The sequence below is a fragment of the Patagioenas fasciata genome, chromosome 1 (assembly GCF_037038585.1).
Source record: "Patagioenas fasciata isolate bPatFas1 chromosome 1, bPatFas1.hap1, whole genome shotgun sequence".
Taxonomy (NCBI): Eukaryota; Metazoa; Chordata; class Aves; order Columbiformes; family Columbidae; genus Patagioenas; species Patagioenas fasciata.
Genome location: NC_092520.1, coordinates 186,103,877 through 186,127,891, shown reverse-complemented (window position 1 = coordinate 186,127,891; position 24,015 = coordinate 186,103,877). Strand labels below are relative to the sequence as shown.

The window sequence follows — 24,015 nt, the reverse complement described above, 5'->3', positions numbered from 1 at the left end:
TTACTTTGCATGTGTTTAATCTTTAAGCTGAAAGGCAACAAAGAACTGTCAGTTGCAAGAAACTAAATATTTGTTATGTTGTTCACATAAGTATGTTCCAAAATTGACGTAATTTAGTACTCTCCTTTATGCACGATATAAGTGAATGATTATTAGTTTCTTTGAAGACACAGAAACATGAATAAAAACAATTACTTTTTCTTTTATGTTAGAGTAACTGATACTCTGCCAGCAGTCGCCTGTGGGATAGTACTTGAAGAATTTACATTGCATCTAAGGTTTTAACAGCTCTGACAAGACCTCGTAACAATTGCTGCTCTGTTTTGGTATTGCAGTACCCATAGAAGAGTGATCATATTGCTGTTCCTTTTCTTGGTTGCTTATGTGTGTGAAACATGATCTTGAATAACTTGTCATAACTGAGGGGTGGCTGACTACTCTCCTTTCTGAACTAGGTACAACTTCAGTTGCTGAGGGTAACATTCATCTACACTTGCATTTTCTTCTGCTTTTGCTTTATATTTGAAGAGTGAAATGTTTTGTTTGGAAATGCAAGGTTTTCCATGGGGGTAAAATTCATGACCTTGAGAAACACAACTAATTGGTTAGAATAAGCAATATGAATTTCTTTCCAGTCACAACCAACGCGTGGACTGAGCCTTTGTAAATGAGATAGATCCCAGTGACGCGATGTAGTAATATTAGATTAAAAGAATAATAAGTTCCACATTAAACTGATTTTTTTTTGGTAGTAATAATTCTGTGACAGATTAGGTCACTGTTGTGGTTTAAGCTTTTTTGTTTTGATGTGGTTTGTAAACTGAAGGTTCATTGCGTTGATTTATTTTTGTCTGCTTCTGGGAATTGCAATGTATGTTATAGCTCTGAGGAGATTACAAAACTGGATTTTTATTGTTGCTTTTCTGTATTGTGGTATATTGAAAAAATCCTACATATTTCATAGTGATGGAAGCTATTACATGGAAATCGTAATTGCTTTAATTCAAACTAAGTCATAAGAAATGGCATATAATGGAGTTAAGCTAACAAAATTGGTGCTCTATATTTGGAACAAGCAAGATGTCTGGGTATCAGGACAAAATTACTAACCTAGGAGAAACTGAACAGAGCATTACAGAGCACACATGCATAGTTACTGAAAACACTGCTTAGGTTAGGATCTGGTGCTTTGGTAATACAACACTCATTTCCATCATCTGTGACATTTCCAAACTTGCAATAGAGCAGTAGTCTTTAATGACTGTGTGCCCGAGGGCTACAGGGAGATTAATATGATAGAGGAATACTGTGAGGAAAACCTGCGTGTATAGATGCATTAGTGCTATAGAAATTTCAGCACCTGGAATAATACCAGGATAGAGTTGTCTTTATTGGAGTATAAATGAGAGTTCCTTCTGGAACTAGACAACAGTTTAAATGGACTGATCTGTTTTGATTACTTTTAACTGAAAACTTACACGGACGAATCTATTTTGATTCCTTTGTGGCAGTCATCCCATCATATCTGTGCACAGCAGCCTGTACCTGCATAAATTTATATGAGTTAAATTAGCCTACTAAAAAGTCTGTGGACTTGTAGCCTTACAAAAATTACTGTAATCTAAAAGTTATTGAAATATACCACTGAAGTGGGAAATCTGCATGACAGTAGTTTTACTCTGACCTTGTATCACAAGACATTGTAGAAAAGGCACATGTTAATAAGATCACACAAATTCCAATACTGACCAGCATCCTCTTCATCACAATTTTTAGACCAGATATAACCTTGTCTTCAAGTTGTACCAGTCGTACTTAAAACAAGCTTTTGTGCTCAATTTTAAGTTTCATAGGATTCAATAGAGTTGAGCTCATTCACGTATTTTGGTATTTTCTGTTGTGAAAGTCTTCCTTGTTTTCAAACCATATATGCCTGATCTCTAGTGTGGTGCCATTGATTTATAAAAAAATGCATATTGCGATTCATAGACAAGTTGGTTATTCAGTCGGTTATGGAACTGTATACAGTATAGTTACTAATTTCTGAACAAGATCAAATAGGTAATTTTAAACTAATTTAACAGTCTTGGCTAGGTAGTTTTTCACATAGGTTGTAATTTCCTCCTTCCTATTCCCTCATGTCTTCTTGTAGAAGCTCATGAGGGGCATTTTATTTCCTTTGTGGACGACTCCTAATGCCTTGTCTTTACAGCTGTTTTTCCTGTCATACTTCTGTGAGTAATTTTTAAGTACCTAGATTTGCAAATATATTGTAACCTGGGGCTTTCTGAATGTTCCTTGATGAGTTTCTGCAGGCTGTTTGATAAACAGTGTCTTCTAATCTGCAGGCAAGTGGGAGAAAAAAATAAACATTTTATACATAGAGAGCTATCTAAATAGCATCTCTGCTCCATATGTTGTAGTACCCACGAGAGACTCATTATAATCCCTGGACCTTTTGTGCACCAAGTACTTCAGTCCGGATAATGCTGTGCTCCATCTGCCTTAATCTCTGAGCTTCGCAATGTGAAATTCTTAATGCTTTGACCTACTGTATGCTGGCATTTTGATCTTGGATTTTTCTTGTCCGTGTTGCCATTTCAAACAAGTTTTCAAGGTTGTTGCTTTGAAGATTGTCAGTTCTACTGAATTATTCTGTGTTTTTTGTTTTTGTTTTTGTTTTTTCCCCCTAAACCAAGGGTAAATTATAAATGCTGATATGCATCTCTAAATTATTTTTACAATGTTTTGTGCCATCTTTTAAGTATTGTGAGTTGTTGATTTTATTCAAGGCATCACTGACTGGGCAGAGATCCAAAAATATGTGCTGGTAAAATGATTTTTTTCAGCAAGTAATCCTTTGCTTGCTCCAATGAAATACATTTAAACCTGCTATATATTTAGCTGTCAGCATAAAACAGGCATAGCACTGGATTTCAGAATTTTGTTCTGGAAATATTGTACTCTTAAAATCTACATATACTTTAGAAATCTTTTAAATTTTACATACCAGAGAGTTCCACTCAGTGTCATTAAACATTGATACTTCACAGACATCTTATTTTTAGAAAGCACTTGAACCAAGTGTTACTTACTGATTTATTACTTGATATTACAATTTTTGAGTAGTATATATTATTACAATCTTTTATTGTTTATATATTAAGAAATCATGTTGTGTCCTTCAAACTTGTTATTGTATCTTTATATATATATATATATGAAATAATTAGCTTCTTGTCCTTAACATTTTTGTTGGCTGTTACTGGCCAACACTTCTTCAGATTCTATATATTTAGATTTAAAGCTGTTAAAAAGTTGACTATCTGTACTGGAGGGTCTTCTTTAAAAAAATAAGTAAAGTGTAGTTTAAAGGAGCATTAGAAGTAACTTTGTAACCTCAGATTCTAAAAATAAAGTAGATTGGAGACTCGGAAATACTTAATTTCAGTCTTGCTAGAATGTGTACTTCAATTTGAACATTGGACATCAAATTTCTCAGACATAAATGACAGACACAGGTGAGATTTATGCATTCTTTAAATGAACCTATTCATTAATTTGATGTAGAAAAATATAAAATAACATGTAATATATCTCTATAATATTAATATAAAATAAATGTAAACTAGAAAAATATATTATAAATTTTATTTATAATATAGACAAAAATGTATTAAATGGAAATATAAGGTATGGCAATAGTTTTCAGTAGTTTTCACAAGTTTTCTGAAATGTGCTTTCTAAGAAAATACTTAATTCGAGCACATTGAGGTTATAAAACAGAATGTGGAAGAGTGAAATATTATCACTAGGAGTGATTGCTATCTAATTTTTTAAATTTTTTTTTTTTTTTTTTAATTTTTAAGCAAATACTTCAACCAGAAATTTACTTTTTTTTTTTTCCTTTTTTAATTGTAAGGATCTTTGTTGTATCTACCTTTTACTACCCTAAATTCTTTCTTAAGACTGCAGTAAACGCTTATCATTACCTTTTTCCCCTTCTTTTCTCCTAAGACCACCTAAGTATAAGAAAAGAAAACACTGCACATTTTAATCACACACTGTTTATCTGTTGAGGATTATCCATTTGCATATGCAGTTACTGGTAGGAGATAATGCTGCAAACTGTCTTACCACTGCCTGTGTTCAAGCCCTTCCCCTGTGGCAATGCAAGAGAACTTGAAGCCCCTTGTGCTGGAAGGGTGATGGACAGCCTTCCGTTTGCTGCCACTTGGATGATGAACTACTGTGTCAACAGTTGCCTGGCAACTTGGCATGTGCATATACTTATCCTATGGTAAATGCTGCTCTGTGTTTTTTGGAGGAGAAAGCTTATGAAATAGACCTGGTGCAGACTGTTCAATGAGATACTGACGTTTAGTAACTTCTTACCCTTGTGCTAAAGATGTTTTGTTATATCAAAGGACTTAAACTTAATGATGGGTTCAGTTTTAAGTTGTTCTTAAACTGTTTAAAATGTGTATGTATATGTTTACTATCTTTTTGGAAAGAAGGGCTTCTACAGTAGAGCAGAGTAATCTACAGGCCTGCTGAGTTTGTGTCCTGGGGAAAAACTGTCCTTGGCTGTGGGAGATGGGGAGCCAGGAAACTTTCAGAATGTAATGAAGGATTCAACTCAGTGTGGATGGAAGATAAACCAGTGGTTTGATCAGGATGGAAGGAAGGAAGGAAATTCAGGGCAAGTAGAGTAGTCCTTCAGTACAACACCTGTTGTTGGCTTTGTTGGGTTTGCAAATTGATTGCTGGTAGGGATGCTGTTGATGTTTTTCCCTCATCTTTATTTGTACTGTGCCTTGCAATACTGCATGCATCAAAAACCAAAGAAGCAGGACCTCAACTCGCAGCTTTGTCCACAGCTGCTTAATACTCCTGGTGTCGCCTTGGCCAAGTGATGTATTGAGAATGTAGCATTTTGTCTTAACTGTTTTAACCTGGTTGCTAGATTCTGTGTCACTTTTAATTAGCTTGTAGTTCCAGGAGCATATGGTTGGTCTCCTGTGGGTTGTCTGACCAATTACTTTTCTTCACATACTCAGTTTTTCTGTAGATACCAGCATGGGGCTTTTGCAATAACTTTATAATAAGATCTGTCAAAGGATTTAGTAGAGGGGTTGGGGTGAACATTCCTGCTCTATCATTAATGAAAATAGGTTTGACTATGAGGAATTTAAGGAGTAAATTAGTCTGATTTCTCAAAGTTTTTTGTTGTGTTTTGTTTTTTAATCTAAATCATATTGTGATACATCTGTCAGGCAATGTCTTTCAGCTCAAAGAGTGACCGTCGAAAACAGGGTGGATACCTTTGTGGGCAAGGACTCAATACTGTGTTTTGAAGCTGACATTGCTCTTAGAGTGGAGGATGGTTGAGAAATGCCGGACCTCAGAGCAGAGGAGTAGAATTCCAGCCAGAAAACTTGAGAGGCAAAGTTCAGAATCAGCAGGTTTGAGAGAAAGGTGTTAAGGTGCATGAAATTGTATAGCTTGTTAAACGGTAGACAAAACTTGATTTCGAGAGATTCTGGTTTTATGTGGACTAATTCTAAAGGTAAATCTGTGCTGATTGGGGCAGTAGTCTCTTTCGATGGATTGAATCCAATAATGATTTCTTAAACGATAAACTGAGAGTAAGGCATTTTAACATTTGTATTGAATTGGTGAAGTATTTGTTATGTTTCACAAGCAGTTCAAATTCTTTGTGAAAGCTGTTGACCCAAGTTGAAAATGTTTTCATGAAATATGCATAAAGAAAATATAACCAAATTACAAGCATTAAGTATATTTAGACTTTTACTAGTTAAATTTGTGTTATGAGCAAGAGTTATAGATGATGGTGAAGTATTTCCACTTAAACAAATAAAAAAACTAAGAGAGTTTTAAAACCTTGTGAGGGTGAATGTCAGAAGTAATATTAATACTAAAGGTGGTCCTGTCTTTTAGAAGACAGATCTTGTCATTGCAAAGCTATTAATATATATAAAGAATTTTAGTGAAGAATATGCTGATGACTTGTTTTGTAGAACTGGTTTTCCTCTCTAAAGTGTAATGCTTTATGGAATTAAGAAGCCAGATCTGTGACAGAAATACTGCCTTCAGTACTATTCCATCAGAGTGATGTGAATTTGTATTTTGCATACAAATACTACATCACTTCCATATTTCTGAAAATACATCAAAGAAAAAATGATTTTATTGTGAAATTCTAAAGATTCTGTTTGTGAAAGGACTGCATAAAACTGCATGTATTTATGTTTTGCATTATTTTGGTTGAAAAATAATTCTGTGTTCTTGAATATAAACACACCAAAAGACTCAAAAGTTCAGGTCACAGTCTGTTTTCTCTTTCTATTACTGTCTGTAGGAGTTAGGATGTGATAGGGGGAGCAGGGACTCCACAGACTTATCTTGTATGGGGCTTAACCAGGGATTCATTAGGTGGAAACAACTGTTTAAATTGGATTTGCCAATAGGTGAAGGGCAGCATTTTGTATAATGAGAGTGCAGTTACATAAATAGTCTTGTACCTTTGCAGCAGTACCTGGATTTTCAGCTTACTTTTCTGAGGTTTAACTAATACAATGAAACAACTTGTGTTTTGTGTACTTCGTAGGTATTTTTCAAGAATGTTCACTGCTTCAGGGCTAAATAAATAAATGTGAGGCAGCATAATAAATAGTGAGCTGGTGTGGCACAGTCCCGTGTATCGTTACTCAGCGGCCCAGTCTGGCAATATGCTTTTAACTTTCTGATGTAGTAGCGAACAAAGAGCCATTGTGTTACTGTGTGGCCCTACGATATATGTGACAACTTGAACTAATTTTACATGTCTGCAGTTACCAAAAGTGGCGAAATGATGCAACGTGTGAAAATAGTCAATAAAGAAATGGTAAAATGGCAATGTGTTGCAAATAATCAGGTTTTCCTTACAGAATACAATCTGTCTTTGAGGGTCACAAATTAGTAATTACCAGTGTATGGACAAAAATATTTACAGAATTTTGGTTGTAAACTGTAACTGAATGCTCTATAATTGGTTATTTCAGTCTAGTTAGGTTTTTTTTTTTTTCCTGCCTTTTCACAAATACGTAATTAGATTTTGTCTGGTTATATCAGTTTGCTTCTTGCTTAGCTGAACTGTTACCATTGAATCATTTTTATGAATTACTCACACTAGTACAGGATCACAATAAACGGTCAAATTAGCTGAAGGGTACATGTCAGGTATCAAACTCTCTTCTGCAGAACAGACTTTTAAATTCCATTGAAGATTTCTGTTCTTTTTCATTCTGATGCACATACTTTTTTTTTAACTGTGCATATTTCGAGACCCAGCAGGTGATGTGATTTATTCTTAACTGCACCTCGTTGGATTGCTACAGTGTTGCTGTTGCTTAAAACTTGTTTTATAACTTTTTTTTTCCATTTGTTTCATATTTTTCAGATTATGGCACAAGCTCACGGTTTGGGGAAGAAATACCTTAAAGCCTTTTTTAAAGGTTTTTTTGTTGCTGTTCCAGTAACAGTCACTTTCCTGGATAGAGTTGCCTGTGTGGCGAGGGTGGAAGGAGCATCAATGCAGGTATTGTTGGAAATATCTTTTTTCTGTCAGGAAATTAAACAGTGACTGTCCACTGACAATAGCAAGGTAGAAAAACTTGCTTTCTCAATTGGTATTAAATGATCACATGTTAGTACAGAAGAGTTTAATTTTGACTTTGTTAAACAAATACGTTTATGATGTGAAAAGAAAAGCTGTTGAGAACAAACTTTGCCAAAATTCTGTCTCAGTAAAAGGTAAATTTGTAGACAAGTAGTGGCAAAGATAAATTTTTAAAGTTTCTTCCTGTTCATTAGGAATAAAGATTTCTTTTTTGAACACTACCTTTTGTTTCTTGGGATTGAATTGATGACTCACAAAGACGCATTATTAATTTTTAGTAGTTGTCTTATAGTAATTGTATGATAAAGCCTGTTCTTGCTATACTTGCTCTTACTAAGGAACAAATATGGACAATTTCAGTGAAGAACACTGAAAATGGCATGAACCTAGTATTAGTACCTGTGCTTATCAGGACATAAGTATTGATTCACTGTTTTTACTTTGGTTGTACTGAATGTTTATACAGTGCAAGCAAATAAATAAAAATATGCTGTGTAACATTTAGAAGATAAATACTCATGACAGTGAACAGCTACTTTGTTTCCATTGTTATTTGGAACTGAAAAATATATGTTGTAATGTAGTTACCCAATTTTTGTATTGTTACTTTGCATTTTAAATCATATGCACTGCATATTGTTGTGCATCACCACTGATAACTATATTTTTTTGTAATGTTGTAATATTCCAATTGGCAGTGACTAAAGATTTGATTCTCAGGAGCTGAGCCCTATTATTTGATTATCTGAATACACTCAGAACCTTGAAGAGAAATTTCACAGAAATCAAGAGCAGCTACTGGCATTTTGATTATGCGGCATTCACACAGACAAAACTTGAGCTAGAACCTGGGCTTGGCTGATTTATGTTTAGTGCTATAGAAACGTATAGGGTGGGGAGGAGGGAATGGCAAGGTGGCATTGTCCCTCCTGTGGCAGCCTCTAATCTGGTGTTTAACTTCGGTCAAGAAACCTCCCCTGGTCTAGAAGGCAACTCTCATCTCGAGAGTGGGGACCAAAGTAAAATCATTGTACTCCAGTAATTCTACAGTCCAAGACCAGAAGTTAGGTGTAACATCAGTTACCTTTGCCTTTTTCATGTGTGTTATTCTGAATCTCACTGATGCCCAGTCAAAGGTAGGATTATCTCAAGAGGGCTTACAGTTGCAGAGCCAGAAATTCCCTCTAGAAAGGAGGAGCGGGAAACTGGGAAAAACAGTTTCATTATCTTTTTGCTGTCTTCAGACAGGAGAAATTCGAAGATAATTCACAGCATGTAGATGAGTACAAAAGCAGCCAGATTAATACAACTCCCCCATTTTCCATCTCCTCATCTTTTGCCTCTATGGAATCTAGAGCCACATGCAGCATTCAAAATGCGAATGCATCTTGAATTTTATGTTGTTCCTTTTTTTGTTGTTCTTTTTTTTTTCTTTCCCCTTCTCTCTATTAATGAGCATGACCTGAGCATTGAATTTCTGAGGGGTTGGTTTTTCAGCATGCCACATTGCCTGTTATTATTTGGTCTTTCTGTGTCTGACACAATATTCTGCTTAACATCCATTCTCATTGAGTTAGTTTTCCCTCAGTAGCTGGGAAGAAATTTTCTAGGTTTCTGTGCTCCGTAAGTCTGTTGAGCCCCTTTTGTCAAGAGTTCAGTTTTATGTTTCCTTTGAAGTCTAAGTGTTAGGGATTGCTCTGGCATTGTCCTGGGGTGTTACTTCTCCACTCACTTGAAGGACATATAGTTAACTCTGGTTTATCTTTGGAATAACCTTTGAAAAACACTAGTTATTTGTTAAGATTTATTCAACCTGACAGAGAAGGATACACACTCTTCATAGTGACCATAGAAAGCAATATATATTCTGTGTGTGATTAAAATCTGAGCTCTTCCCTTGATGTTTCTGTTGACTAGACATTCCCTCTGTTGATTGAAGTATGGGTAGCTTGAAAGCTGACATTTCTAATTTTACTGACATCTCAGTGTCTGTAAAATTGTCTCTCTGGTTTTAGTCTGGACTGTGGCACTGAAATAGGAGTTTGTCTTAAACTTCTATGCCTATGGATGTTTTTCAGAGTACAAACAAACCCTCACTTCCTAGTGCTTTTAATAAGATACTAATTTCCTTGCCAAGATTTATTAGACACCTAACTACGTCTGACAGGGACATAATTATAAGGAATATCTCCCTCTCTTGCAGAGTAGCTTGAAGGAGTATTGGTCATTGCTTTGTAATTCCAGCTATTTATTGTGTTCTCTGGAGACTGATCTATGTTGAATGCAGCTGAAAGCTATGGGGATGAGGGAGAGTGAAGTTCAGTCAGCATGTAGTCATATATCCATCAATTGTGTGCTTTCAATGGTATTGTCTCAAATTGGAGATACCATGGTATGATTCCCAAGAATTTGTTTGTAATAGACCTCTAAAACATCTAGCTGGCTTTGTGTTCTCATCATTGTGGCTCCTGCTGAGCCTGAAATTAAAAGTTCTGACAAGAAGCAAGAAATAAATCTCTCTATGTCACGCTCGCTCTCCTACTCTGCTCTCTTGGTCTCTCCTCTGTTTCTGTTTTTGTTTTGTACCAGCCTTGCTGTTGCTTCATAGTTACTGACAATGGTAATACTTCTTGTCACCCTGGCAAGCATGCTGAATAAAGGTTCTAATGAAAATACAAATTTCTGGTTTATTCCCCATCAATTAAGACAGACTTAATGCATTTCATTGTTTCATGCTGATTGTGTGTTTCTACAGTGCTTTCAGGCACCTCTCATAATTCTTTCACTGTGCTGATTTCAGTGTAAATGAATATTAACTCTAAACTGTGAACTATTGCAATTTATAATTTTAACATTTTTAATTGTTTCATTACCTTCTTTTTTCTTTCAAAAATTACACTTTTTTTAATCCTCTCATGAGGTGTTTTTGTTTGCTTAGGATCTTACAGGTTGATGTACTCATCTAGCATTTTGTTAATAGCAGGTTTCAAGTAAGCTGTAATCTGTTTACAACATTCAATGTGACACATATAACTGGTAATATGATTTCTTAATTGGCTGTTGTGGATTTTTTGTGACTCCTTGTAATGCTGGTTGTATACTTTAAAATGTTATCATATGGACATCTTGATTTTTTTTTTTTTCCTGTTGAGTTTCATTGCTTCAATTATGAACTCTTCATACATAATGATGTGAAAAAAGGAACCCCCCATGGACACATATATTTGTAAATTCATTAAAGCAAAGGGACTGTTTTCAAGTGAGATGGAAGATGACAGCGTATGTGCAACTTCATATGCAAATTCTGTAGCAAACAGTCAATACCAAGGATGGTAACAAGTAGTCTGACCAGCGATCTCTGACGAAGCACACTTGTTTCAGCAGCAAACATTATCGAATGTTCTATTCCATTATGCGTAATAGCAGTTGTAATTATTCTGTGGCAGTTTCTCCTAGCTTTATTATTAGGATTACTGTACCTAAGCTGGTCAGCTTGTGTGAATATTCTTTCTGTTCCCCAAGCTATAAGCAAATAAGTTGTGACCTGGTCTTCACTAGCAGCATAACAACTATCAAGTTAATCATTATTTATAGTAAAAGGGCATGCTTTTACCCTCCTACTTATGGAACCTCATATCCTGTGAGGCTTCATCATATGGCTGGGGATCTCAATTTGCATGCTTTTAGCATTAGATTAGTTAGTGATTGGAAAGAGTGAGTGTTTTGTGACTTCTGCATCACAGTTCTAAATTAAGACCTGTGTGTCTCATTTGTAGCAGACTATTATGCCAAGAATTTGGGCAAACAAGTCATAATGCTTCAAGCTAGAAGAAGGAAGAAACCTCTGTATTATTTTGTTTCTTATAAAATTAAGAACCCTTGTGAGCCCATTTATTGGCTGCTGCTTCAGAAGCTGTATTTTTGTTTTGCTAGACCTGAGACCTTACTGCTAGTAAAAATGTCACGGGAAATAAGTTGTCTCTGAACAAACTGCATTAAATTATTTCTATACTTTTTGTTGTGGAATCACAATTTATGTTACTTACATTAGAGACTTGCTGAAGGATTTAGATTATTTTTTAATGGAAAACTGTAATTGTGATGTAAAATGAAAGTTACCATCTCCTTCTAGTTTTCCTTACATTTCTTCTACCAGAACAGTATTTCTATCTGTGCATTTTGAATATATCAGGTTGTTTTGTGGCAAAGAGAAAAAGATTTTACATTGTCCTGTTTCTCTCGAACATAATTCTAATGTGTGATGAGTTGGATATCTACTCTATATGTCAAAATGACATATATTGCTAAAAATAGCAAGCAACATGGTATAACATCTAGAATTATTTAAGTATAAAAAATTATGCAGTATTTAAAGGTATTTAAAACATGCCCTTTGTTTTAATACAGAAAACAATAGGAGACAACTGGGATAATGCAAATAGTATTTCTCTATAAAGTGAAGTTGATACAGATGTGAGAAAAAGTTTGTGAATGCTCATGTAAATCTTTTCTAAGTGTCAGCTGTGAAATACATAATCTCTTGGAGCAGTGGGTTTAAAATTTCCATTTGTTTTGATCACCTCTTTCGGCCCATTAAGGTAGATACTTAGTAGGACCAAGCAGTTAATTTTTTTGTGAATATACCATATGTATGATTCCTGCTTTTTAAGATCTCCTTCTTTGCCTGTTGACTAATACCTTACTTAGCTTCTGACCCATATGTGCCTGCATTTGGTAAAAATGAGTGTGATTGTGAATTGTTTGTGGACTTGTATGTAAAGAATTTGTGCATAAAGATACCATCCTTTGGTGGAAGATGCTATGAAGATGGAAAATCATTCTGGAAAATCCTGATTAAAGAAATAATAATCAAATATCTGCTCATTAGCCTCTAATTTTCATATATCTGGCTCTTGCAGTGCATAGGCTTTAATAGAAAAAAAGATGAGTGTTAATTTACTTATAGCTTAGATTTGGACCATATTTCTGTGGATGTTAATGTGATCTGCTTTGATCTACAGACTTGCTTGACTAGAAATTTGCCCTATAGTCCACAGCTCAAGATGTAACTAGACTGGTTTGCTGTTTACCTAAACATATTGTGTAATTTTCCTTCCCCCACCCCAACTTATTCTTTTGAACTATCATGTTTCATACTGTTAATCTGAATTACACCAACTCAGGACCCCAGCACATTACTTTTTGTTGCACATTAAAAAAATAGTTTTTCACAAGTCCCATTTGAAAAAAGGTCTTTATCAACTGATTCAACTAGCAAAGAAGAAATGATTGAGGAAACTGTAGTAAAGAGAAATCAGCACTTCTAAATAGCTTTTAAAGTTAAAAATAAAAACTAAGTATCCATCTTGGTTTGGGAGCATCTTTTTACTGAATAAAAATACGATTAAGTGTAATTACTTGTATTGAGAACAGTTGATTTCAGTCCTATAACTGGATTGGTTTGCTCATCAAAGGTACGATCAGTCTGGGGAGGGGCATCTCGGAAGCCCATGTCTGCTGGTGTATGTGGAAGGCCAAGTTATACTGTGAGATGAACACTGAAAGCCTCTTCTACAAAAAACACAAATTTTAGCAAATATTGTAGCTATCATACAGATGAATGAGGGGCTGCCTAGTCTCAATACTCTGCTTCATTAAATATGTCACCTAACTACAGAGTCTAAATTAGAGGTCATCTGCTGGCCAACTTGAAGATACTGTAATTGTATTTGAAGAGTCTGAAAAAGATTATTGAGAAATAAGCTATCAAAAGACTTTATTTTGGAATACTCTTAAATACTTCCTGTCTAGTATGAGGAGTATTTGTACTGAAATAACCCCTGCAAAAGACAATGAAGACCCTGCTGTGATGATGGGCTGCTTCCTTCCTCTCTCCCATATCTGATGGGTTAACTCGGAGCTAGCATTAACCAGGTCACGAGGTCCCCTAGTTTTGTACCATGTCACACAAAATAATTGTGTATGGTTCTTCAATCTCCTAATACTCTGTACTAAAGTAATGGTGCTTTTTTTTTTTTTTTTATTACTGGGATTAGTGAACAGTCTCATTCACTGTGTGATTCTCTGAGAGTTCAGGCGTCATTGTCTCCTGTTACAGAAGGGCCACATTTACTGGCAGTGTCAGCATGTGCTGTAGAGTTTGTTTTTGCCCTTTGCAAAGAGTGCTGAGAGTAGGACTGTTACAAGCACATATTTAATTTTTAGTAAATTATTCTTGTATAAGCAGTAAGATGCCTGCAGAGAGTTTGCTTTTTCTGGGAATTAGTGTTCTTGGTTCTCCTTTGTTTTTAATATTAAGTGATAGGCAGCAAAGGCAATCACTTCTTTTCATCAGGCTTGTCGTGAGTACATATCCTGTGTAATTTAATTTGCATGTAGTAGTGCATTGAAGGATGTGAAGTACAGTTTGTCATAAATGAATGACATTTAACATGGAATTTAATAAAGAAATATATTTCACAGAATACAACAGATTCTTGGTCTTCTAATAGTAAGTGGGTACAGTTTACTGGTTTTAATGAATTTCACCTGTTGATGGGAGTCAGGTGGAAGATTCATGTAAATCTAAAACTGTTTTTTTTCCTCCTCTCAGCCTTCTTTGAATCCTGGGGGAAGACAAGCATCTGATGTAGTGCTCTTAAACCACTGGAGCATTCGAAATTATGATGTACAACGTGGGGACATTGTGTCATTGGTGTAAGTGATTTTGCATATGTTTCAATATGTGCTTCTATAAGTGTTGAACCATCACTATTTAATATATAATTCACAATACTGTAAACATATATATGAACAAGGAATATAATTTTAAAAATCATGTATTATTGTTATTCCTATATTAAGTTTTCAAAGCTCAGATATTTATTGAATACATTACTAGGATTTTACTTTGAAGGAACACCATGTAAGATGTTATGTGATACGATATATATGTGTACAGAAGCTGCCAAGAAAAAAAGAGCTGTGACATAAAGAGAGAAAATAGAGAAAACATGTGACTTAATGGAGTATACTTTTTAAGTGGTTTGGCTATTCACTCGTATTTGGGAAAAAAATAGTGTTTCTTTATACAACCTTTTTTATTTTTCTTGGAGAAATCTTGTTACTGAGTTAAATTTTAAATAAGATCACAAGATTTCAACCAACCACCTCTATAAAGGACAAATGTAGCCAAAAAAAAAAAAAAATTGTTTTATATTTATATGGGGAGGTCTATGTGTCAAGCCAAAAGGTGGCAGTGTTTCGCTGTTGAAAATACTCAAGACTAACAGGACAGAAACTCCATTTCATCCTTAGTGTAATATAGAAATGGGATGTTGAAGTGTGCATAACTGACACAATGATGCAATACATACTTATACTACATGCTTGGGTAGTTTAAGCTTAAGGTTTTAGTTTTGTAAGTGAAATGCACAATATGTAGCTTATAACATCTCTGTTATAGCTTCTTTGGAAGCTATATTATTGGGCTTCCTTTTTGTCACGTATCTCTTCTAATTGTCCCATTTTTTTGCCAACGTCTTCACTGTAGTGGTAATTTGTATGAAAATTTTCACTACTGGCTCTTAAGGCAAACTGTCTCATGTAGTCTTCTTATGTTAGAAATTTCAAATTTATGTTCTGTCTTACTGTCTGGCATGTAAGATTTTCTGTAAATGGTCTGGCTACAAATATGAGTTTATTCGTGTTTGCAACACCAAATGTTGCAAAAGGACTCCAATTTCATTTTGCTTAATGACTGCTTGTAAAAATTTGATTCTGCCGGTGTTTACATCCCTCTCCCCAAGTCGTGCTCCAGTGATTGTTTAGAACAGTGAATGTAAGTGGTTAGTAATTAATAGACTGAACAGAAGATGAGTACCTTGTCTGATCAGAAAACAGAATTAATAGTTTCGTTCTTGTTATACTTCTTGAGGGTTTGTGGTACCATCTGAGCCATCTGCATTGATTGCTTTCACTTTGTGTGTTGTATGGTTGCTATGTTTGGGCATGATAACTAATATTTTAGATGCTGTGGCTCTTCTGTATGTGTTGAAAAAATTGCCTAGGAGCTTAGGACATCCACACAGAAGAGGTCACAGTTGCATTTATGGATTGTACTGAGGTTTTTCTTAATCTTTAGGGAAGTACACTGAATAATCAGACTGAAGAAATAAGAAAGCACTCTTAAGAACAATACGAAGGAAGTTAATGTAAAAATAATCTATTAAACAGTTTTGATATGAAAATATTGAAGGATATTTTATATATTGGTAACAGCTTTAAACTTGTTAAGTACTTCATGATAGGGGTCTGTTAAAAGCAGCTTTGGCTTACTGGCTTATTGTAATATAAGGATTTTAATTGTGGTGTTGTAAAGACTTGCAGGATATAGTATCTGGATGTGGTTTTGTACTCATGTGAGTTGTTTGAGACTTAATCTTTGGTACACGAGGCCTTTATTGTGTAAACAGGTTAATATTTTTATCCTTTTAATTTTAATTGTTTACCTATGGTTTCTATAACTCACTAGTGAATAGATATCCTATACATGAGTTTTACTTGGTGGTCCTCAGAGGATTTGGCTGATTTAGGGAAGGCTTGAACAGGGAAGACCAGTTTCCCATCAGCTGCTGCTTTTTATGTTCCTGTGAGAAATTCAGATGAGAAAGTGTTGGTGTGATTGAAATAGGCAGATGGATATGTAAACCTTCTTTCATATTCTACTTGGCTGCTTAACATGTATCCACTGTCTCCTCTTTGCCAAGTCATAGTAGAAAATAGCTATGAGGTTGTGGGAGGGTGGTTTTGCAGAACGAGAGCTAAGGTCAAATATTGCTTCATAACAGTTTGACCAGGGCCATCCAAGCTCTTTACTTTCTTCAGAAATACTATCATTCTGGATGGGTGCTGGTTTTATCACAGGTCTTTAAAAGGATCGTTGGGATCCCAACTGGCAAAGTCCAGTGTGAGTACGTGGCCAAGAACCAAACCTTGAAGCAGAGATGAGTTAGTCTTGGTGGCCCTGTATGCGCCAAGAGTGGATCAATCAGCCTGTGATTATGCTTGTGATACTGGTTGCAAATCCAATCTAGTTCTAGATGAAATATAGGTTTTGGTTATTTGGTGACTTTGATTACAAATGAGCACCCTGTCCCCAAGCTCTTGGAGGAGTTCAGGCCTGCTAAAGGTACTAAATGAAGAATGCATGTTTATGGAAACATGTCTTTCTGTCATCCCTGCCTTTGCATCTGATGGACATGTAACTGTGCATCACACCCACAGCTGTGAAATTAGCCACTGTGTGCACACATGTGCACAGAGCTGGTTTTAGACATAATATTTTGAATGGCATTAGTCTTTAAAGTATAAAATTAGAGTCAGATAAAACTGAAGGGGAGAATTAGTTGGTAGCAAAAAATGATTTGTTTACTTGAAGTTTAGTGTCTTACAAATAGTTAGATCTTACCTCAGCTTTTTAGAAGACATTTTAAGTTAACGTCTTTCCTGTTAGCTTGAAGTTAGTCTTATTGATCTGAGAATTAAGAGAGCTCAATGTAGCATGTTCTAAGTTTTGAACTCAGAGTTTTAAGTTGGTTCAGAAATATGGGAAATTAGGATCATCCTTAATTTCATCACTTGGTTGAGTGCTTAATTTGGATACTGCTATATTTACCAGGGCTTAATAAATAAATAAAAAAACCTACCTGTAAAATTTCAGTGAATTAAATAATTTCCATTATTTCATGTTCCTGAATACTACTTTTGTATCTCTTAAGCAGACAAAAAAAAAAAAAGTGTTATTTTATTTGTTTTGGAAATGAATTTATTTATTTTGAAGACATGACTACGTAGTCATGTGGCACATCAGGTCATCTTTAGGAGATAAATGGATGCGTATTTTTGCCAAACAGACCTTGATCTTTCAATAACTTTTGTGGTGAAACACATGTTTTGTTTTGTAAGAGCCCTGCTGAGGTAGATCCCAACAGTTGTGTGGAACTTTATCAGATACTGCAGAATGAGTTATAGGATGAGTAGGCTTCTCCCAGCTGGTTTCAGTCTGTGGAGCTGGAACGCCAGCAGCACTGTAGCTGTAGCAGCGCACATCACAGCGTGGGCTGTGCAGCTCACGCAGGTCCTTGGGAATATGTTCTGCAACTGCGCTTCCTGGTACTAATGGACACAGTGCTTTTCTATTGCTTATTAATGGACATTTTTGCCAACTTACCTATATGTAATTTGGTTTCTACTGTGTACAAATGCAGGTGGTGTTGTAAAAAGACGCTGCCAAAGAGTGATTTATAGCTCTAGAATTAATTTTCCTTTTCTCTACTGAAAACTGGATGTACTGAATGTAAAATCTTGCCCTCTTTTCATTCCAAAATTCCTGTCTTCATGTAGAAAAAAGTTGTTGCAACATACAGAAGATTGCAAAATCAGCATGTGAATATGTAGAGTGTGTGTTTTATCTATAGGACAAAATTTAAGTAAGCTTTTCAAAATGTAGTTACAACAGTATTAATTCAGACATTTATAATTTTTTTTAGAAAAATATGTTTGGACTCTGTTCTTTACTTGGTTAATAGATTTTTAATAAAGGAGTTAACAATGACTGCAGTATAAATAGTGCTGCTAGATTTTTGAATGATGAAATTTCAAGGCTGTAGATATTCACAGATGCTAATTTTAGCCTTTGGAGGTTATGTTACTTCTGTAACAGAGAGAACACCTTCTCCAAGGTGGGACTGAGAGTGGGAACCTACTTACTGGGTAGACTGCCAGGTGTCCTTCCATTTCTAATTTAGAATGTGTGCTTATGCGTTAAATAAAAATAGCTCTGCTAATATAATCTGGAGAAAAAATTGAGAACTAATGCCCTTTGTTCTGTACATGCTGAGTGGTAACATGCTTCTAAAGTTTTGAACTATAATAGCTAAATGAAAATGGGCACTATATTTAAAAACATGTTTTTAAAGGTCAGCTATAATAATGAGGAAATTCATGTTGTCTTTTTTTTATCAGTTTCTTGTGAATTCTTACCTAAAGCATAATTGCTTTAAGTATAAAACCAATGTTTTACATAGGAAATTCAATGACATTAAAAAAAAAAAAAAGCTTACTTTCTATCTCCTATCCTGATGAAGAATATTAAGTAGCTTCTGTCACTACTTCCTCTAAGATTATATTCAGACCTTGCAGCAAACTCCCTTTTGGTGACTGATAAGTGTTTTTGTGTCAGGTTATATGGGCTTGAGTTCTGAAAAATCCAGTGCAAATCAACCCTTTGCAGGAAGATTCAAAGTACTGTGTGTGAGTTTTTCTCTGCTGCTGTATCCCCCACTGACATCTGTTCAGAAATGAGAACTGGAAAAAACGGTTGCCATGATGATTTTATGTGATCGTTCAACAAGTTTCAGCCTAGTCACACAAATCTGAATAATCCAAATTTTTAAGAAATGCGGCCCTATTCAGTTGATGGAAGCAAAGGAGTTCTCAAATGGTACAAAGCGAATCTGTACTATTCATAAACCAACACTAATTGGAATTTCATCAATATGGCTAGCCTAGTAAAATAAAAATAAGAAGGTACTTATTGAAGGAACTGCCTTGAATTTGAATCAGTAGTTGTAATTATGAAATGACTTTCTACTAAATTCTGATAGGTGTAACATGAATAGATATTTAATGGTTCTTGCATTATTTTTGAGAAAGCTTGTTTCTGACTAAAGTACTGTGCAACATTTTACGAATACCTCTGCTTGACCTTCTTAAGTCTTCCAATTTCTATTCTATTTTTGTTTGTACTTAGGTCTCTGTACCAAGTCATCTGTCTTCTGGCAGGTAGGACACTGCAAAGGAGGTTGTGCTGACATAGGAGCTAAATAATCACTTTACTTTCTGTGCCTCAGTGACCTCGGAAAATCTTTTCCTATTCTGTTCCTTTAGCTGGGAAAAAAAACCCCTCGTGTCTTTTCCTGATAAAAATCGCATATGTAGTTCTACTTTTATTATCTGTGTTACAAGCTATTCTTAGAGTAGATACCATACTATATATGAGTGTGTTAATACTGTTGATGAAAGAAAGACTTGCATCTTGTATTTATAAAGTAAGTAAAATCAGTTTTCTGAAGAAAGTTTTCAGATACTGTAAATTATCTGTGGTTTTATGATTAAGTGCTCAGGGTGGGTTTAAGTAGGCAGTTATTGTAATACTGTAGAAACTGAGCAGTTGTGGAGGAAGGAAGTTGTAGTTAAAGTGATGTTATAGTTAAAGTTATGGTTATGGTTATGTATTTGTATTTATGTTGTAGTTAAAGCTATGGTTATTTAATTTAAGGCCCATGGATAAAAGGAGGAAGTTTACAAGACTTGATTGCAAGAATCAATATGGGAGAGAGTCTGGCTAGAATCCTTAGACCAAAAAGTAACATATATGAATATTAGACCTTACAGATTCTTTAGTGGTCAAATTGCAATTTGGAAAATTTAATTTAAATATGTTTCCTTTTCTAAAAAGTTAATGATGTGGAAATCAGTTAGATGGCCCAGGCCGTTCCTGAAAGTAGTGTTAGTTGATTGGGAAGAGAACTGTGTTTTTATCAGTGATGCCAGTGAGAACTTCATATTCTGGTTGATTTTGATTTTATTTGCCTTGCTATTAAATACCTTGCTATTGAATTCAGAAACAAATCGTTGCTTGTTGAATATGTATCAGGGTATCCGTTAGAATACTATATTGCAAGTTTACTAAAAACACCTCATTGATTACTGAGTTAAGCTGATCAGACAAAAGCGAATATTAAGCTTACATACATTAAGCTAATATAAACCAGAATGCAGCCAATTGCTAATTAAAAAGAAAAATTGTAATGCTATCACAGCAACGTGTCAGATAAAATTATTACAGCTCCATCAGGTACTTGATAGGATATAAGTGGATCTGGGACCTTGCTGTAAGATCAGTAATATTGACTCTGAAAGCAAATGCTGACACCCTCACCTGAATCAGTGTTTTTTTTTTTTATTCTAGTTTAGCATCCCTTAAATAAATGTATGGACATCAGTGTGGTTGTCAGAAATTCTGTTTAAAATGTGAATTTCTATTAGCCAGAACATAGCTTAATCTTAATCATTACTCATAATTCCATCAGTTCTCATCTGAGGTACTGTTCTTATAGTGGCTGAAGTGTACAGCTTGGTAATAACAATTTAGAGTTTTTCCGTGTCTTTTGCTCTTTGTGTTTTCTTTTTTTCCCTCCCTGCATACAGCCTTTGCTTTTCATCCAAAATGCCGCATTGAGGGACTTGCCAAAAATAATTAACTAAATAATTAAAATCATTACAAATCAGATGTACAGTCTGGTTGAATGTCCTGCTGAGATAAGTAGCATAAAATTTCACTGTGACATATTATAGTGAAAGGGGAGGGAAATTGCGATCTTACCAACCTCAGGACCAGTTCAATAGCATAAAGATTAAAACTGTTTTATACAGGATCATCTACTGATCAGTACTCCTTGCTCTAAGTATTTTTCTTCTTGGTCGATCTGTATTTGCACTGGAACAAATGCAAGTTATGGTTATGTTGCGACTCAAATTAGCATGTGAATAATAAAAACAGGTCACATTTGAAGTTTCATCTAAATATGTATATATGTCTGATTCTTTGGAAAGCAAGAAAGATGAGAGAAAAATTGCTTTGGTTGTGATCTTTAAATTGTAAGATGCTAAGGTGTTAGCAGCTAATTAATACATAACGAGGACCTATGCTCTGCTGAAGGAGGCCTGTTAACAGCAATTTTCCATTTGAAAAACAAAATTAATTTATTCATTTGATTAATTTATTTCACTTCTTAGTGATCAGGCGTATGAAGACGAGACAATTAACTTTTACCTGCCTCTATATTCAACAGAAAAGGAAACAGCACAGAATAGGGTTTTCGACTGTTCTTGATGAGGGGCAATCTCAGTATGTTGAAGATTCTGGGTCTCGGTGAACAGCTGCAGAAATTATAGCCGTGGTTTGACTGGCTGGAAAGGTGCCTGGGCTCCTGCAACTCTCTGCCTTGAAGTGTGATAACTGACTGCCCTGCGAAGGTCAGGCTGAGCAAAAGGAGCTTGGAACCTGCCTTGGTTTAGAAAAATGTCACTTTTACCTTTTGAAATATTGGTAATATAGATGCTAGGAACTTACTTTGCTTTCAGCAGAACCTGATGATATGAATGCCTACTACGATGTATGTACTGCAAGATAGCAGCATGTTTTTCTTAAACTCTTTTCTTTAACCTTAAGAAAATTTAACAGCTGTCATAGGGAAGTATTTGATGTATTTTTTTCTCAATGCACTTCAAGCTGCTGAGAAGTAATTACTGGTTATTTATGACTGGCGTTGCTTGTAAGTACTTAGACACGGTTTTACAAGTTGGTGAAATTGTATGCACAATCTCACTGGTGGAAGAGACAGGAAATACCATTGTTTTGGTGACTAACAGGTAATTCTAGTGCTCATTCTCCATAAGATATTCGTATTAGAAACTTCCTTCCTAAGTAATTTCATACTGAACATCTGTGATATTGTAGGATAAAAAAGTAATGGATATTCATATAGTTATCCTTGCACAAAAATATCAAGTGTATTTTTGATTATTATAAGTATAGGTGGACCATAATCTTTGAATGTGTATTCAATCTTGAAGCTTTAGAGGATTGTTAAACTGAAAGTAAACTGATAGTTTGTTGAAGGTAAAGTAATTTCCTTTCCTTGAAGGTAAAGGACTTGTGAGGAGGACAGTGCACCAACTGTGATTCCTAAAGAAAATACATATCAAAGTACTTAAACTTAGGTTCTACTGAACTGATGAAATTCAGAGTGCTGAACTGATGAAATCCTAGATTCAGTTTAAGATAAACTTCTTACCAGATTAAGATCTTACCTTTCCTATTGCTTTACTTGAATTGTGAATGGCTCGAGAGTAATACACATTTTGGCTTTAAGGATGCTGCATCAACTTCTAGTATGAGGAAGCTGTTTTATACTTACAAAGAGAAGGAGTAATGAAAAGTCTTTTTTTTTTTTTTTGTAGATCTACTCTAGAAACCAGCTTGCCTTTTTTTTTTTTTTTCCATATGAAACACGCTCTTTCAAAGACAGCCAGTTCCTTAACATCAGGGCTTGCATATTCCAATGCTATGTTCTGTTACCTGCAATAGTACGAAAGCTTTAACAGAGAAATGTACGTAAGATTTTGTAACATGATTCAGTAATCCTTGAAACCTAGAATGCAGTAATTTTTCTTAAGCAATGAAGCTATTTTTTTTTAAAGTCTTGGACATAAGCTACTAAACTTAAATTGGTTCTGTAGTTTTTCAGTATGCAAAAACGTATCTAAATACATTTTACCTTTTTGTGCAGTTAGGCTGCTTTTATTTTGTGTACTATCCAGGAAATACTGAGGTGATATTTTATTATATGGGATTTTTCATACAGTGTGTTCTTGGACAAATTATAGTTTAAATACTGCCACAGCTGACTTCATATCTTTTAGTAATAACTTCTCCTAAGCCAGTTTAGTCAGTTGTATTATGAGCAACCATAAATATTAACTGCAGAATGTTACTTCTAGGAATCTTTCAATGAACTATACATATGCTGACAAAGTGAATTCTGCTTACACATCAAAAATATTTATTTCCAATCTAATTGGTGAAGTTGGAAGAAAAAACATGGGTCTTGACCTGTGCTGAGTATATTGTGGACATGAATATTTTTGCATGTAATAAACAGAGTCTTGGCCTTGTTTTCTGTTTTCTTCAGCCTGTTAGCAAAGGCAAAAGCAGGGGAATGGCAAATTATTAGGTTTAAAATGATAATTAACCTTATCATCACTGTATTTTCTAGGGAAATTATATTAGGCTGTATGCATAAATGTAACATTAGTTTTTTATGTGCGATCAACTGCTTCTGGAAAGTATAATCGAAGAAAACTTCGCTTTAAATACATGCACATATATTTGTTCAGCTGAGAGGGGACCTTACTGTTGTTGTCAACTGTCTGTTGATTAGCTACAGAGAAATGGAGTCAAAGTCTTCTCAGAGGTGTGCGGCAAAGGAATGAGAGACAATAGTCACAATTGCAGCAAAGGGCATTCTGACCAGATATAAGGAAACAAAAGGTGCACAATTAGAATGGCTAAGTCATCAGCCAGAGAGACTATGAAACCTTCATCCTTGGAGGTATTCAAAACTTGTCTAACAAAAGCCTGAGCATCTCGATCTACCTTTGAAGATGTGTCTGTTTTGGCCAGTAGTTGAAGAAGGTGACTCGCAGAG

At 35.0% G+C, this 24,015-nt stretch overlaps 1 protein-coding gene across 1 annotated transcript in view; it reads left to right on the top strand.

Moving 5' to 3' along the window:
- The window catches only part of IMMP2L (inner mitochondrial membrane peptidase subunit 2), a 456,167-nt gene that overhangs the window by 3,381 nt on the left and 428,771 nt on the right, over positions 1-24,015 (top strand). The window contains exons 2-3 of the mRNA XM_065860638.2: positions 7,463-7,600; positions 14,295-14,398. Coding sequence (XP_065716710.1) covers positions 7,466-7,600; positions 14,295-14,398 — 239 coding nt within the window. The 5' untranslated portion in view covers positions 7,463-7,465. The remainder of the gene's footprint in view (positions 1-7,462; positions 7,601-14,294; positions 14,399-24,015) is intronic.